The sequence below is a fragment of the Furipterus horrens genome, unplaced genomic scaffold (assembly GCF_987537825.1).
Source record: "Furipterus horrens unplaced genomic scaffold, mFurHor1.1.pri manual_scaffold_2, whole genome shotgun sequence".
Taxonomy (NCBI): domain Eukaryota; kingdom Metazoa; phylum Chordata; class Mammalia; order Chiroptera; family Furipteridae; genus Furipterus; species Furipterus horrens.
The window spans coordinates 74,445,419-74,463,023 of NW_028327172.1; the positions used below are offsets into that span (position 1 = coordinate 74,445,419).

Sequence of the window (17,605 nt, forward strand, 5' to 3'; positions counted from 1 at the left end):
CTCAATGTCAGAGAAGTTAGGAAATTTTAAAAAGCCTACATAATACATACCCCACTATTTAACATATTAAATCTACAGACTGAAATAGACCTTAAAAATATCAACTAAATTTGAGATGTCGTAAGAAACAAATTGAGTAAACTAACTACAACTCTGAGTACATTTCTTCTGTAATAATTCATACTGATAACTCTAAAAATTGGAAAACAAACTTACAGAATGAGAAAAAAGATGTAAATTCATAAAAGCTAATAAGGAAAACAGGAGTATTTAAAATGCATATTTTTACAATAAATGAAAATACTTTCTATTATGACAATAACTACACTGAGAAAAACAGTAATTTAAACAAAATATATACTTAACGAACATGTAGTGTTAAATGTTCTCCTGACAGAGTCTGTATTAATTCAAAACATTATTTCATTTGAAGTTCAATACCAACCTCTCTGATTGGCAGCAAACCCTGGAGAACTTTGCATGCTCCTAACAAATAAAACAAAGTAGTTAGACATTAAAAAACTTCTGTTGCCAAGACACACTCTGATTTAGCTGCGGTCAGACATGAATTGAGTTAAAAGGTAATAGGTCCTGGGCCCTGGCCAGGGTGGCTCAGGTGGATGGAGTGTTGTCTTCTACGAGAAGGGCTGCAGGGTCAATTTCTGCTCAAGGCACATGCCTAGGTTGCAGGCTCAATGCCAGGTCTGGGTGTGTGCGATCCCCAGTCTGGCACCTACAGGAGGCAACCAATGACGCTTCTCTCTCACATTGATATCCCTCTCTCTCCTTTCCTCTCAAAAATCAATGAAAAAATGACCTAGGGTGAGGATTTAAAAAAAAAAGGCTGTAGGCCCTGGCCAGGCAGCTCAGTTGTTTGGAGTACTGTCCAGAAGACCACAGGTTCGATTCCCAGTCAGGGCACATACTTAGGTTGCAGGTTTGAGGCCCTTATGGGGTACATATGAGAGTCAACCAATCTATGTTTCTCTCTCACATCAATGTTTCTCTCTCTTAAAAAAAAAAAAATCAAATATATCCTCGGGTGAGAATTAAAAAAAAAAGAAAAAAAAGAAGGCAATAAATATCTTTCAGACAAAAAAGCAAGTACATTTTTTGGGGGGGTGGGTGGGGGCAGGAAAGAACCAAATCTTATTTGCTTTAGTAGAAAAATAGTGGCATGTAAACAATCACACAAATAATTTTAATAATCAAGTTTCTATCTAATGTAATATACATTAGACAGCCTTGACATCCCATTAAGAATACAATTTGACTTGACTTTAGGAACTCAACATATTTAAGAATTTTACAATTATCAATTGTCTAACTACACAGATGCCTTCCAAGAGAAATCCTGATTTCACATATAACTCTGTACATAAATACTTCAAAATCCCAAAGTTGATTTCAAAGGAAGGACATCCTGCTTTTCAAATTTATGGCTGTAAATTATTTCACCCAACTACCAAAGGAGCAAAGCAAACACAGGAAAATATACAAGTCAATTTTCCTTTCACTAGGATTTTGAGTTACCCATGTACTAGGTAAATAATCAGACACTGTGCTACTGTATCAGGTAAGTTGCTACAAACAAGAGCCACAAAACTTACTGAATCAAGTAAGCATTTTTAATAACACTAAAACCAATCTTGAGGAATACCTGGCTAAGAGCCTTTTTTTAATATGACACCCTGTCAATATAACATAACTCATTAAGTATTCATAGGTATTAATTAAATTGTGAATGTCTTTAAAGATTACTGGCAAGGGGAGAAAAGACAAGAGTCAGGAAATGGTAATAAAGGTAAGACTACCAAATAAGATGTACTGTATTACAGTTAGAGATAAAGCATTTGGAACTATTTTAACAGTTAAAACTGAGGAAGGAAAATGAGGCCCCTGCTGAATGTAGGTGGGGTATTCACTCGTAGCTCTAGGAAAAGGGTAAGAAACTAAGGTTTTCATACCACACTCAATCGTTAAATAATAGATTTTATAACACTAATATCAATAGAAAATTCCAGAAGTATTATTACTCAAACTTGCTGCTTCACAAGGAAGAACCAGTGAGGCATGGATTCCACATATCAATTCTTTGCAAATGTCATGAAAATACAACTGTATAAAGGAATTTACAGAGGACTCGGATTAGGAGATTTCTATTCACAACAGACTAGAATTAGATTTGTATCCTGGCCAGAGATCTGCCTGTAAATTGCTATGGGAACTTGAAAGTATCATTAAACTTCTCTAAGCCTCAGTTTTCTCATTTCTAAGCATTTTCTTACAGTATGCAATTATTTCAAATTACTCTAATCAAAGACAAAAACGTATCAATAACTTCTAGAGTAATTTCAAAAACAGATCAATGTTTAATAAATGCTCCCTGTAGATAATAAGATTTAAAACTCAAAAGTCATTCTTACATGTGTTTGTATCCCAAAATCCTAATACACATTCTGTTAAGCTTTTTATTACCTGATTTGAGAAAGTGTATGGTCTAACTTCTTCCACAGAGATGACATAATTGCTGGGACGTGATTTGATGTTTCTAAATCATAAGAGGAAAAGTTTCTTTAAAAACTCAGTTGGAGAAAAATATATCATTCAATTTGAATATGTACAGAAAATGAATGAGGAAAATTTGAACTTTTCTCTCAGCTGTTGACATTATGCTTGAAACTGAAGCTATAACTGAGACTGCTTTCTTTTCCTCAAGCCATTGAATACCAGTTGCAATAGGAGTGAAAATGGATGTTTGTGAAATCTCTGAGGCTTTCTTTAGATGGTCAATTTTGTATCTCCTTTGAATTAATGACAGACTAGTTTAAATTGCTGTTCTATTTGACATAATATGACATTTGAAAGTCAATTAAAATAATCTGACTTAAAATAAGTAATTACAAGTTATGCAAACTCCAGTGAGTATGGAAATTATTTTATTACACACAATATTTTCATGTGCAAATCATTCTGATTGCTCAGCAACTCTGTAAAGAAGTCTTACCAGTTACTATACTTAGAATTGCAGACAAAATTCCTGACAACTAATTAGTCATTTTTAGGATGTGCTCTAAAGCCACAGTGATGGAAAACTCATTAAGATGTTTAAAATCTTTACCACATATTTATAAAAATTCAAACCAGAGAAAGTTATCTAATAACCTAAAAGTAGAATATAAACCCTTGTATTGCAATAGCATATCGTTTCTGATGTCACTTATACTCTTAATATTCCTAGAGGCTAATTAAGATACTTAGGGATAATCAAACTTTGACAGATCAAGTAACCTTCTTTAAGAGTTAGAAATGAACTTCAGGCCCAGAACTTCCAGGCCTATTACTTTCAGCAGTTTCTAGTTTTGTGATCTTGGGAAAGTTATCTCGCCTGTCTAATCCTCAGTTTTCTGATACTTAAAAATAGGTTTAAACATGCAATATCTCTTACTGAATTATTTTAAGGATTAAGGTAAAACATATGAAAGCATCTAGCACAATGCTGCATAGAGAGTCCTCAAATGTTAACTTCCTTTTTTGTTATCATTTTATGCTATTTATTGCTAATTCTTTCGTTAATGTTGTAAGCTACAGAAATAATAACTATTAGAGAATAAAATAAAATTTCCCCCCCTAAAACATTGAGAAAATAATTATTTTATATTTTGATAAGTATAAGCCAGAATTTTATGACTGGTACCAGTATTCAGATATACACTAGAAACTTAAAATTAAAATATTACTTTAAAATTTTATAATACATAACCTGCTCATCAGGGTAGATACCCAGAGTAGTTTTATTCTTATAGCCTTTAAAAAATTATTTTTAACATTCAGATTTGTAATTTATCACTCAATATAAGCACGCACTACTTAATTATATATTTACTAGTAAAATTTATGTCATAACTGAGAGGTTTTCTGATGACTTTTATGAGGCATTTATTTGTAATTTAACAATTAGGTACATCCTATGTAAAACAAACAAAAAATATTCATGAATATAAATTCTTACCTTTTGTTTTCATAGCTACATATTCATTCAAAATTGTTGTCAAGTTTTTTCCAAATAAAGACTGAAAAAAAAAAAAATCAAGCATTACCAAAACCAGTAAATACGACCAATAATATACCACTGTGAAACATTTTACCATATAAGTGAAAGATCTGGACTGCAGAACAGCTGATGAAGAAAGTGTAAAGAGCAGCAAGAGAAAACTAATACAGGTCTTATGCAGTTTTCCAGCCATTGTTAATATAATGAGAACAGTGCATGACATCAATGTAAACTAGCAGCCAAGGAGAGTGGACTGGAATGTGCATGCATGAACAATGACAACTTCACTGTACTAGTCAGTGGGAGCACTAGATACCACTGAGTGAGCATATGTACTGTGTAGCTGTTGCATTCAAAATGACTTAGCAAGTACAGCACAAATCTGCCTCAAATTTTGCATTAAGCTTGAACATTCCTCTGTGGAAACTATCTGGATGATTCAGAAGGCCGCAGCCATGGGCAACTGATGACTGGCAACTTCATCATGACAACATGCCTGCTCATGAATGACGTCTGGTGGTGCAGAGTTTTTTGGTGAAACATCAAATCACCCAGGTGACTCAGCTGCCCTACAGCCCAGATCGGACACCCTGCAAATTCTGGCTTTTCCCAAAACTAAAATTAAAATACCCTTTGAAAGGGAAGAGATTTCAAAACGTTGTTGAGATTCAGGAAAACACGATAGGATAGCTGATGGTGACTGAAAGAATTGAGTCCCAAGGTGCCTACTTTGAAGGGGACTGAGGCATCATTGTCCTATGTACAATGTTTCTTGTATCTTCTTCAATAAGTGTCTCTATTTTTCATATTACATGGCTGGACACCTTCTGGACAGACCTTGTATGTGTAACATTTCCCTAATGTCACTTAATCTTGACTGCTATAGCTTCTTAGTCTTAATATCAAGTAATCTGTGTCCTGCAACTTATCCCTTTTGTTCCTTCACATTTCAATATAACATTTAGAATTCATTTTATTGCTATCTACAAAATTGTTTGTGGAGATTTTGATTGTAACAAATCTATAGATTAAAATGAGGAGAACAAACATCTTAATACTATGAAGGTTTTCAATCCATGCACACAGTATATAGCTCTCATTTTATTAAAGTCTTTGGTTTCTTTCATGTAGATTTTAGAATACCGATCCTATACACATTTTGTTTGATTTATTACCCGAGTATATTTTTTGTTTTTTTTTTTTTGTTGGTACAGTAAGTGGTATTTCTAAAAATTCAATTTCCTGAAACATGTTCATAGATACTGGGAACAGACTGATGTAGCCAGAGGGGAGGGTGTGGTTAGGAAACTGGGTGAAAAATGAGAAGAGATTGAGAAGTATAAATTAGTTGTTAAAAAATAGTCACTGGGGTGTAAAGTACAGCACAGGGAATATAGTCAATAATATTGGATTAACTATGAATGATGCCAGGTGGGCACCAAAAGTATGGGGGAGAACACTTTTCAAACTATGACTGTCTAACCACTATGCTGCACACAGGAAACTAATAAAAAACATTACTGCATATAAGCTATAATTTTAAAGTAAAATTAAAAAATTCAATATCTAATGAGTCATTGTGGATATAAAGAAATATGATGAACTTTTATGTATTTCACATCCTGTGACTTTGCTAAACTCTTATCAGCTTTGTAGATTTACATTTCCTCCAAAGATAATCATGTTGTCTATGACAGATGAAATAAATCTAAGAAACCAAATGTCAAAGCATAATTTAAAATAATGTAGTTCCAGAATATATCCATTATATACTAAATGATGTTCTGTTGGTCTAGTGGTGTTTTAAAAAGTGGTTAACAACAAGATATCAAAATCCCTGTTTTAATTTGTCTGAAGTAAGCAACAAAATAGGAAAGGCTGAGCAGCTATAAAATACCACAGACCAGGTGGCTTAAATAACAATTATTTCTCATCATTTTGGAGACTAAAAAGTCTAGGGACAGGTGATGGATGATTTGATTCCAGGTGAGAACCAGTTTCCTGGTTTGCAGACATCCCCCTTCTTGCTGTGTGCTCACATGGCCTGTACTAGATGTGTACACATGCAAAGATCTCTCCCCTTTACTCTTCTTATAAAGGCACTAATCACATTATGAGGGTTGCAACCTCATGATCTAACCCAAACCTATTTGTAACCACCACAGTGGGGGTTAGAGCTTCAACATGCATTTTGAAGGGACACAAATATTCAATCCATAACAGGCAGAAAACAAGCCTCAGACAAGAAGCAGTGAAATGTATCATTCCGAACTTGTTTTCGAGGCAAAGTTGTAGTTCACTTGTGAAAAGAAAAGCTGGCATTTTTGCACAAATACAAACTATCAATTTTCTGCCAATTTTGATTTTGCTAATGAGCTCATTTTAAGACTGTATGTATAGTCTCTTATGTTAGTTAATGGTGGAATATTCCTCTTAAGAAACAAATCACTTACTAGTAAGCAGGCTGGGATAAAACCTTCATCTGTACAGTGTTCTGCATATTCTTTTAAATGTGAACTTTCCAAAATAAAAGTCTGGCAGGTAGAAGTGAGGTTTTCCTGTTGTAAGTAACCTAAATAAAAAATAAAAGTTTAGGTAGTTTTAGTAAATTCTGGACTTCCAATAAAAGAATGGTTAAAAATGCTACAGCACCACATTGGCACAAAAAATTCTTTTAGTTTTTTCTGTAAGATGGCTCTAATAGTGCTTAGTTGTCTTTAACCTCATTGGAAAAAGTTTTATTAGATTGTATTGTGACAGCTGTCATACCAGTGTACATTTAAAGACTAATAAAATCTTGTGAATTTTTGTGCAACCATTTTAATATTGAAGATGGAAGAAAATACGCAATATTTTTAGCATACTATGCTTTGTTGTGTCAAGAAAGGTAAAAATGCACATGAAATGCAAAAAAAATTTGTTCACTGTATGGGAAAGGTGCTGTGACTGATAGAATGTGTCAAAAGTGACGTGAAGTTTCTTGGTACTAATGACATTTTGGACAAATAATTCTTTTCTGTGGGACTGTCTTATGCAATGGGAGATGTTCAGCAGCACCCCTGGCCTCTACCCACTAGAAGCCAATAGCGGGAAAGAACCAACATACTCAAATCAATAGTTACAGGTGAAAATGAAAAAATTAGTCTTATTTTAAGGAAAAAAATAAACGAACTTTTTGGCCAGCCCAACACTCACATACATACATACACACACACACACACACACACACACACACACACACTCACATATACACTCTAAGGCAGGTTCATATCAAATATAGAATCTCAGGTAGAATGTGTTGAGATTCTACGGCCCTGCTCAGAAACATAAGTTTATGCAGCCATAAAGTAAAATTTATAAAATGGACGGATGTTTAATAGGAGAAACCCTAGATAAACTAGAAAAATAAAGTATTTAATAAAGTGTAATCGCTGCACATTAATGGTTACATGAGAATCAATAAAGTAACAGAAAAATCACTAAAATGGAAATAATATTCTTCTGCTTCATAGCCTCCATATTTGAGAAGAGTGTGTGGTAAAACAGCAGCAATCAATAAACACTACAGACACAGGAGACTTCCCGCCAAGATGGAAGCCTAGACTGACACACTCTGGCTACTTCCACAACTAAGAAGGAATATAACTATCGCAAAACCATAAATAACCCAAAGTTTCAGAAAATAAATGCAAGTCCAACATATGAAGTTATGAAGATGTCGTGCTTGTCCGGACAGGTAGGAGGGGCAAAGCTGGGGTGGAGAGGTCAAGCTGTGCTGGCTGTGGCAGCAGCGTCGATGGCGGCGGAATGGCAGTAAGCACCAACACTCGTATTTAAGGGGAGGCAAGAAGGGCCTGGGCAACACCCTCTGCTGCAGACCAGACCCGACAGCTTGCGATTCCAACTGGGGAAGGTAGACCCCCATTGCCTTGGCCGGTGAGGGCCGGAGGGCGTGGGGATGGAGGAGGAGGCTCCCAGTCTCTCAGCAGAGAGCGAACAGCAAGAATCCCTCTTGGACCCCCACCCCAACAGAAAATGCCACACTGTGGTGAGAAGGGTCATCCGGTTGTGACGATTGAACAGGACTCCGACACCTAAAGCATAGGAGGTGTGAGAGCCCCACCCAGAAAGCAAAGGTAACACAAAACTGTCAGGATGGCACAGATCATGATAGGGATCCCAGTGAACGCAGCTGACCAGCCAGCAAATGTATAATCTAACGAAGCAGCAGGTAGGAAATCTTTCTGAGGCACAGTTCAGAGTTTTGGTTATACGAATGCTTACAGGCCTAACAGCAGATCTTAAACAAGACAGGGAAGGAATGAAGGCTAGTCCTGCTGAAATGAATGAAAACACATACGAAACTAGTGGTGAGGGCAAGAAAATCAGAGATCAAATGAACAAATCAGAACATAGGGAAGGAACAAATAGTCAACCAGTGCAGAAAGAGGAAACGAAAAGTGAGGAAAATGAGGAGAGGCTCAGAAACCTATGGACAGCTATAAGCGGGCCAATATCTAAATCATAGGATTGTCAGAAGGTGAAGAAGAAGAACTAGAAATTGAAAAATTATGTGAAAAAATAATGAAACTTGGAGAAGGAAATAGACTTACAGGTCCAGGAAGCACAGAGAGTTCCAGAAAAACTGGACCCGGGGAGAAGCACAACAAGACACAATATCATCAAAATGTCAAGAATTAAGGATAAAGAGAGAATCTTAAAAGCAGAAAGAGAGAAGAAGAGAATTATGTACAAAGGGGTCCCAATAAGAAAATCAGTTGATTTCTCAAAAGAAACTCTGCAGGCAAGAGGGGCCTTGCAAGAAATATTTAAAGGAATGAAAAGCAAAAACCTACAACCACGATTACTCTATCCAGTGAAGCTGTCATTCAGAATAGAAGGGCAGAGAAAGTGCTTCCAGGACAAAGTAAAACTGAAAAGGTTCATCAGATCCAAACCACTGTTATATGGATGTTAAAAGGACTTGTTTAGGAGAAAGAGGATCAAAACTATGAACATTAAAATGAAAACTGTATCACAACAACCAACAACAGAAACAAGAGAACAAATACAAAGACTAACTAAGTAGGCAACGAAGAGTGGGAAAAGAATTATAGGTATGGGGAACATATTGGGGGGAGGTCAGCAGGGAGGGGGAAGGGGGAAAGGGAGGGAAATGATACAGTGTAAGAAATGCTCACAAAAAAACACCAGGACACAGGACTTGAAAAAAATAAAAAATAAAAAAATAAGAAATAAACACTACAGAAACTGTAAAAAAGGAAAACCCCCCCTAACCGGATTTATGGCTTAAAACTGGCTGAGACCGGCTAGATTCAACATGGTGACTAATTTCACCTAACAGTAACACCTTGCTCATTATACAGTCATTGTAATACATTAGCATGCTAAAACGACATACCTGGCATGAGCATGATCGAAAACAGAAAGCTCATGTAAGGAACAAGTGTGGTCGACAGAGCTCCATGGAGAAGTCTCCACCCAGTTCATGGGAAGATTTTCTTTTTTTAAGTATGCTTTTTTGATTATGCTGTTCCAGTTGTCCCAATTTGTTTTCCCTTTGTTCTTTTCCACCAAGGGATCCCCTCCTCCCCAGTTGCCCCCTCCCATGGTTGTCCACATAGTTCTTCTCAACAACTTCCTGTACTCCACTCCCTCCTACCATGCTCCTTAATTCCTGTACCATCTCCCTCCCTTTCCCACTTCCCCCTCCCTGCTGACCTCCCCCCAATATGTTCCCCATACCTATAATTCTTTTCCCACTCTTCATTGCCTACTTAGTTTGTCTTTGTTTTTGTTCCCTTGTTTCTGTTGTTGGTTGTTGTGATACAGTTTTCTTTTTTTTTTTTACCTGAGAGTACACTTTATTAGTTATTTTCCAGAATATACATTCAGTAAATATGGTAATGTAGCAACAAAACTTGGGCTCATATGCCTCTGAAATTTTAAATTAATCTTCAATGATGTTGATCAGGAAATTCTTTCATTGGTGAAATTACTTCTCCAGTCTCCAGAATTGTATCACCTGGAAATATTCTGGGCTTGCTGTCTACAATGGCATATGATTTTGTCTCTTTGTTTATCTATTTATTGTCAGTCTCCAAGACTAACCATTGCATGAGGGCGGGGACGCAATCTGATTTGTTCACTGCTGAAGCCCTGTGTTTTGAACAGTGCCTTGCACACAGGAGGAAATTCACATGGTATTTGATATAATAATGAATAATCCAGGCAGGTATAAGTACATGAGTAAAAACAAGGACACTGTGTTGGTATGTCCTATAGATCAGGTTCTTCCAGGGGGCCTGGTCCTGCAGAAACATATTCCAGAATCTCTCCATAGGCCATTGCCTCTGAGGGGGCAGTACCGGCTCGCGGGGGCTCAGCTCCTGGTCCTTCAGCCATCGCCTTCTCAGTTCTCGAAGCTGCTGCAGCCGCAGTTTCTCGTCTGGCGTATACCCCGTCATGTCGCCACTGGTACTCACACAGAAGGAAATAGCGCGTCCCTGAACAAGGGTCCTGTCACTTAAGCACACTCCTGCTGGGCAAAGCCCAGTTTTCATTTTAATGTTCATAGTTTTGATCCTCTTTCTCCTAAACAAGTCCCTTTAACATTTCATATAACAATGGTTTGGACCTGATGAACTCCTTCAGTTTTACTTTGTCCTGGAAGCATTTTCTCTGCCCTTCTATTCTGAATGACAGCTTTGCTGGATAGAGTAATCGTGTTGTAGGTTTTTGCTTTTTATTACTTTGAATATTTCTTGCGAGTCCCTTCTTGCTTGCAGTTTCTTTTGAGAAATCAGCTGAGAGTCTTATGAGGACCCCTGTGTATGTAATTTCCTTCTTCGCTATTTCTGCTTTTAAGATTCTCTCTTTATCCTTAATTTTTGACATTTTGATTATAATGTGTCTTGGTGTGGTTCTCCGTGGGTCCAGTGTTTTTGGAACTGTCTGTGCTTCCTAGACTTGTAAGTCTATTTCCTTCTCCAAGTTAGGGAAGTTCTGCTTCATTATTTTTCCACATAATTTTTCAATTTCTAAGTCGTCTTTTTCATCTTCTGACAACCCTATGATTTAGATGTTGGCCCGCTTATAGCTGTTCATAGGTTTCTGAGCCTCTCCTAATTTTCCTCACTTTTCGTTTCCTCTTTCTGCACTGGTTGACTGTTCCTTCCCTATATTCCGATTTCTGGATTTGATCCCTGGTTTTCTTTCCCTCATCACTAGTTTTGTATGTGTTTTCATTCATTTCAGCAGGACTAGCCTTCATTCCTTCCCTGTCTTGTTTAAGATCTGCTGTTAGGCCTGTAAGCATTCGTATAACCAAAACTCTGAACTGTGCCTCAGAAAGATTTCCTACCTGCTGCTTCGTTAGATTATACATTTGCTGGCTGGTCAGCTGCGTTCACTGGGATCCCTATCATGATCTGTGCCATCCTGACAGTTTTGTGTTACCTTTGCTTTCTGGGTGGGGCTCTCACACCTCCTATGCTTTAGGTGTCGGAGTCCTGTTCAATCGTCACAACCGGATGACCCTTCTCACCACAGTGTGGCATTTTCTGTTGGGGTGGGGGTCCAAGAGGGATTCTTGCTGTTCACTCTCTGCTGAGAGACTGGGAGCCTCCTCCTCCATCCCCACGCCCTCCGGCCCTCACCGGCCAAGGCAATGGGGGTCTGCTTTCCCCAGTGTTGGAATCTCGAGCCGACGGGTCTGGTCTGCAGCCAGGGGTGCTCCCTAGGCACTTCTCACATCCCCTTAAATATGGGTGTCTGTGGTTACTGCCATCCCACCACTGTCACTGCTGCTGCCGCTGCCAGCACAGTTTGACCTCTCCACCCAGCTTCGCCCCTCATAGTCATCTGGACGAGCACCACTTCTTTATAACTTTGTATGTTGGACTTGCATTTATTTTCTGAAACTTCGGGTTATTTCTGGTTTTGCGGTAGTTGTATTCCTTCTTAGTTGTGGAGGGAGATGAAGCGTGTCAATCTAGGCCTCCATCTTGGCTGGAAGTCTTCCTGGGAAGATTCTGAATATTCCTCCCCTTTACTGAATATCTTATTCCCTCATTAGAACCTTAATAAAGGAAGTAAGTTCTGCTAATGGGAATAACTCACTCTCTGTCTCACTGCTTCACTAATAAACTACTTTTAACGTCTGTGCTGGCTCATATTTGAGTTCTGTGCTGCTGAAGCCAAGACCCAGCATGGCTTGTGGACCCTTGCTAACCCCCTGACATGCCTGCATGATCTCAACTAAGTCAGTAGATGGCATATATTAATTTAGTGAATTATCAAAAACTACATTCTCTGAATGCTATTTACTTGTATACTTCACTTATTTGCCTAATGGTTTAAGAAAAAATTGTACAAAAATACTTTTCATGAAAGATAACAGAGGCACTCCTTTTTTATTTTATACCCTTTGGGAATACAAACATTCATTATTTCAGCAGAACTAGTTGAAACTTTTTAACAAAATCTTGTTAAATCATTCACACAAAATTCACATTGACAAAACAATATTATAAAACAACACTTGGTAGTTTTACACATATGAAGACTTTATTATTCCTGACTAGCAGCCTATCCTTGTTCTTTTGTTTATTAGGATTACTCTAAGATTTAACTAAACCAACCACTAAAAATACTAGTATAGCATAAAAAAAAAATTTAAAAAACCAATGGAAAGGAAACGAAACCAGCTCTTTCTTTTTATTATCCTTATCAATATTTTTTGCAGGGTGGGAAGGGAAGGAGGGGAAAGGGGGGGAGAGGGGGAGGAGAAGAGAGAGAGAGAGAGAGAGAGAGAGAGAGAGAGAGAGAGAGAGAGAGAGAGAGAGAGAGAGATCAGTTGCCTCCTATATGCATCCAACATGGGATTGAATCTCCAACTTAGGTATGTGCCCTGACTGGGAATCAAACCTGCAAGCATTGGGTGTATCGAATGATGCTTCAAACAAATGAGCAAGCAGGCCAGGGCCAGAAACCAGTTTCATACAATATTATACTTCTAAATTCTGAGTGGCTTCAGTAGGATTAGTGAATTGAGTACCTCTAAAAAATCGTTTCAACCATAAAAGCAACGACAACACTCATATAAATAGTCAAAATCTATTTTTACAGAACTCTCAAAAATAATCAAAGTTTTACAAAAATCTGGGATCATATATTTTTAAAAAATGGCTAAATGTTAGTAAGTACATTGGCACTGACCCTGGCTGGTTTGGCTCAGTGGATTGAGCGTCGGCCTGCGAGCTAAGTGTCGCTGGTTCGATCTTCCAGTCAGGGCACATCAGAGAAGAAAAACTCTGATTCCAAAAAACCTCCGCTGCCTTGCGGCATACCTCTTCAGGGGAAAGGCTAAGGGAGTAAACCCCGACAGAAAATCCGGAGCCGGAGTCCCTAAGGCGGTTTGACGTTGTAGTCAACACCGGCAACTCCTGCGGCGCACCTGAAGCCAAGCTGTATTGACTCCGTCTTTCCCTTGGACCCTTCAGCTGCGAAGAGAGGGGGGGGTCTGCTGCATGGGCAACAGCAGACCCTCCATATCACCCTGCCCAGGCTCTGTAGCTTCAGCTTCACTGGAGAGGACACTCCAGCGTCATCGCAAGATGTCGATTCAACATGGGAGGAGACAGATACCGTGTCACTCCCGAGTCGGACTGCACAGCCATTCTCGGCGGTGCAGATAGACTCTTAAGAAGCTACACCATCGTCTCTCGAGACGGACGGCTGCCGAAAACATTGGCACTGTGGTACTGTATTGTAACTTGCTCTATTTCCATGCTCATTTCCCCAGCGTAGTCGTCAACCTGCAATCATTGCAAAAACCATCAACCTAGCAGTCAGTGCAGGAATCAGATGGGGCTGAAATTTTTCTAAAACGCCGTTCCCTGGAACTGTCATTATTTGACCTGTGTGACAATTCGCTATAAAAGCCCACTTGCATACACTGTCTTTGATTTAAATCAGTGCTCATCAAGTGCAAACAATATTCCCCTTGGGGAGTTTGCTTAAAATAATCATCAGGAATTGCTTAACACCACAGCTGCCTGTGATGCAGAATAATAGCTGGGACAAAAAATAAGCTAAACAAAACAATATAAAAAAGAAAAGCTGGTAAGAAGTCCACAGGGGGTTTTGAAGAAGCTCTGACATGTCCTGAAACACTAGGTCATGTGCAAGTGTGGGGCAACGTACATACTCAGAAAAAACCCTCACCTCTGGTTGAGCAAGTGAATACTAAGGCAGAGTTGTCAGCTGCTTAGATAAATGCTGAAGCATGCCCCAAGTATACACAGCCCCTTGGCAAATAATGGAAAACAAACTGACTCCAATTATCTAAGGAAATCAATGTACAATCATAAAATACAAACTCAAAGAAGACAGACATTAATACAGTATTAGATCAGGAAACTAAACAAACAGGAACTGCTTAACAACAGAGTAATAAACATGAAAAAGGGAGAAACATTTGATTACAAGAATTGTCACATTATTTAAAGTGTCCATTCGTCAACAAAAAATGTGAGACATGAAGAGAAACAAGAAAGTATAGCTTATCTAAGGGGGGCAGGGAGAGCACTTAATAGAAACTACCACTAAGCAAGCCATGACAGTAGACTTAAGACTTTAAGTCAGCTATTTTAAATGAGTTCAGAGAACTAAAGAAAACTGGGCCTAAATATCTAAAGGAAATTATAACAATGACTCATCAAAAAGATATAAAAGATAAATTATAAGAAAAAAATAGACTTTCAACCAAGATGGAAGTGTAGACAGACACACTGTGTCTCCCTCCACAACTAAGAAGAAATATAACTATCTCAAAACTAGAAATAACCAGAAGTTCCAGAAAATCAATCTGCATGGAAGTCCAACAAACAAAGATATAAAGAAGAAATACTCATCCAGACAGGTAGGAGGGAGGAGTCAGGGCGGAGAGGACTCGGTGTGGTGGTGGCAGCAGCAGCAGCGGTAGCAGCGGCAGGCCAGTGTAAAGCACAGTTACACGTATTAAAAAATCAGGAGGGACACCTGAGGAGTGTTCCTAGCTGCTCAGCTCACGGTCTCAGAACTGGGAAAAATCAAGCCTCATTGCTTCTAACTGTGCAGACCAGTGGGGGCTGGGGTGGAGGCAGAACCACCCATTCTGAGAAGGACAGCCAGGGCAGCAGCTACAGGGGCGCCAGTCCAGTTTGGAAGTGGGAGAGGTGCCTGGAAAAGGGGCAAGTGCTGGGCAGGTGGCATTGTTCCCTCTTGGACCGCTACCCCACATACAGCTCACAACGTGGTGAAACAGGTCGCCCTGTCCTGATGAATCCCTAAGGCTTCGCCCCTTACAATGTAACAGGAGTTAAAGCTCTACCTGCGACGTGGAGGCAAACAAACATAGGAGCTTGTCAGCATGAGGAGACAGAGAAGTATGGCCCAAAAGGGGAAACGAATCAAGGTCCAGTGGGAGAACTAAGTGACAAGGAGATAGCCAACCTAACAGATGCAGAAGTCAAAACACTGGTGATAAAGATGCTCACAGGCTTATCAAGATATGCTTGAGTACGGCAAATGCATAAGAGCAGAAGTGAAGGCTATGCTAAGTGAAACGAAGGAAAATCCACACAAAATCAATGGTGAAGGGAAGGAAACTGGGGTTCAAATCAATGATTTGGAACATAAGGCAGAAAAAAACGAGTCAACCAGTGCAGAATGAGGAAGCAAGAATTGAAAAAAAAAAGAGGAAAACTTCCCAAATTTTGCTAAGGAGATGGACATATATGTCCGGGAAGAACAGAGGGTCCCGGGTGAGCTGAACCCAGAGTGTACCACACCAGGACGCATCATGATTGAGATGCCAAAGGTAAAAGATAAAGAGAGAGTCCTGGGAGCACCAAGAGATAGGCAGAGAGTTGCCTACAGGGGTGTGCCTATAGGACTATCAGCTGATTTCTCAGAAGATAGTTTGCAGGCAGGAAGGGACTGGCAAGAAATATTTAATTTGATGAAAGACAACCTGCAACCAGAACTACTCTATCCAGCAAGGCTATCATTTGGAATGGAAGGGCAGATGAAGTGCTTTCCAGACAAGGTAAAGCTAAAGGACTTCATCATCACCAAGCCATTATTATATGAAATGTCAATCAAAGGGACTTACTTAAGAAAAAGATCAAAACTATGAACACTAAAATGACAACAAACTCATAACTATCAACAACTGAATCTAAAAAATAAAAACAAAATCCAACTAAGCAAACCAGAATAGGAACAGAATCATAGGTATGGGGATCATTAGAAGGGTTATCAGCTGGGAGTGGGATGGGGGAAAAATTGGGATATGGTGCAGGGATTAAGAAACATAATCGATTGGTACAATATAGGTGGAAGTTAATAATAATATAGGAAAGGGTGAAGCCAAAGAACTTATATGCACAACCCATGGACATGAATTAAGGGGATTTGGATTGCTGGAGGGAAGGGGGGTTTCGGGCAGAGAGGAGCAAAGAGGGAAAAAAATTGGAACTACTGTAATAACATAATCAATAAAATATACTTTAAAAAAGGAAGAAATAGACATTCTGGAGGTGAAATGTATAACTGAAATGAAAAATCACTAGAGGGAGCTCAACAGCAGATTTGCGGAAGGTGAAAGAATCAGTGAAGTTGAACATAAGCAAATGAGATTATCCAGAATGAGGAACAGAATAAAAAAAAGACCGATGAAAGGTGAACAGTCCCAGAGAATTGTGGGACACATCAAATGTGCCAACATAAGTATAATGGGAGTCTCAGAAAGAGATAGGAGAAAATAAAGATCAGAAAGAATTTTTGAAGCAACAATATCCAAGAATATCTAAAATGTCATGAAGACATTAATCTACTTATTATACAGGAAGCTCAACAAACTGTAAGTAGGATAACTCAAAGAGATCCATACCAAGACACATCATAACTGAACTGTCAAAAGATAAAGACAAACCTTGAAAGTGGGAGAAGCAACTCATCACACACAAGGGAATCTCAAGATTAACAGTTGATTTTTCATTTGAAACCATGAAGTGCAGAGGTAGTGAGATGACATATTCAAAGTGGTGACGGAAAAAGTAGTCAACCAAGATTTTTATATCTAGCAAAACTTCTTCAAAATAAAGAAATTAAGATATTCTCAGTTTAAAAAACAAAAACAAAAACAAAACTCAGAGAACATGTTGCTAGCAGACATGTCCTATGGCAATTTTAGAGGGAAGCAGTCCTTCAGGCTAAAATATAATGACATTAGACAGTAAATCAAAGTTACATTAAAAAAATAATGAACACTGGTAAAGGTAACAACACAGGTAAATATAAAACAGTAAAAATAATTTTTTGTTTCTAACACTTTTCTCCTCTCTGTTTTAAATACATATGGCAATACAGTAGTCCCTCTCTATATCACAGTTCACTTATCACAGGATTTTTAAAAATATAATATTTAATTATTTATAGCGGACTTTTGCTATATCAAGGGATTTTGCGGTATTGTATACTGAT

The 17,605-nt window shown here is 38.4% G+C and overlaps 2 protein-coding genes across 3 annotated transcripts in view; both read right to left on the reverse strand.

The window, feature by feature from the left end:
- Positions 1–17,605, reverse strand: part of NPAT (nuclear protein, coactivator of histone transcription) — a 60,153-nt gene that overhangs the window by 25,637 nt on the left and 16,911 nt on the right. Inside the window, exons 2-5 of the mRNA XM_090265886.1 lie at positions 6,508–6,626; positions 4,013–4,073; positions 2,479–2,551; positions 446–486 (exon numbers count right to left, since the gene is read on the reverse strand). Coding sequence (XP_090122012.1) covers positions 446–486; positions 2,479–2,551; positions 4,013–4,073; positions 6,508–6,626 — 294 coding nt within the window. The remainder of the gene's footprint in view (positions 1–445; positions 487–2,478; positions 2,552–4,012; positions 4,074–6,507; positions 6,627–17,605) is intronic.
- Positions 9,959–10,597, reverse strand: LOC150018836 (NADH dehydrogenase [ubiquinone] 1 beta subcomplex subunit 6-like). 2 transcript variants are annotated; one of them, XM_090267862.1, is made up of 2 exons: positions 10,341–10,597; positions 9,959–10,148 (listed from the first exon to the last, which is right to left on the reverse strand). In XM_090267862.1, the coding sequence occupies exons 1-2, from the start codon at positions 10,540–10,542 to the stop codon at positions 10,033–10,035; spliced, it is 318 nt and encodes a 105-aa protein (XP_090123988.1). In that variant the 5' UTR covers positions 10,543–10,597; the 3' UTR covers positions 9,959–10,032. The 2 variants fall into 2 exon arrangements, with proteins under 2 accessions (XP_090123988.1, XP_090123987.1); XM_090267861.1 differs by having other exon boundaries at positions 9,959–10,111; positions 10,262–10,586.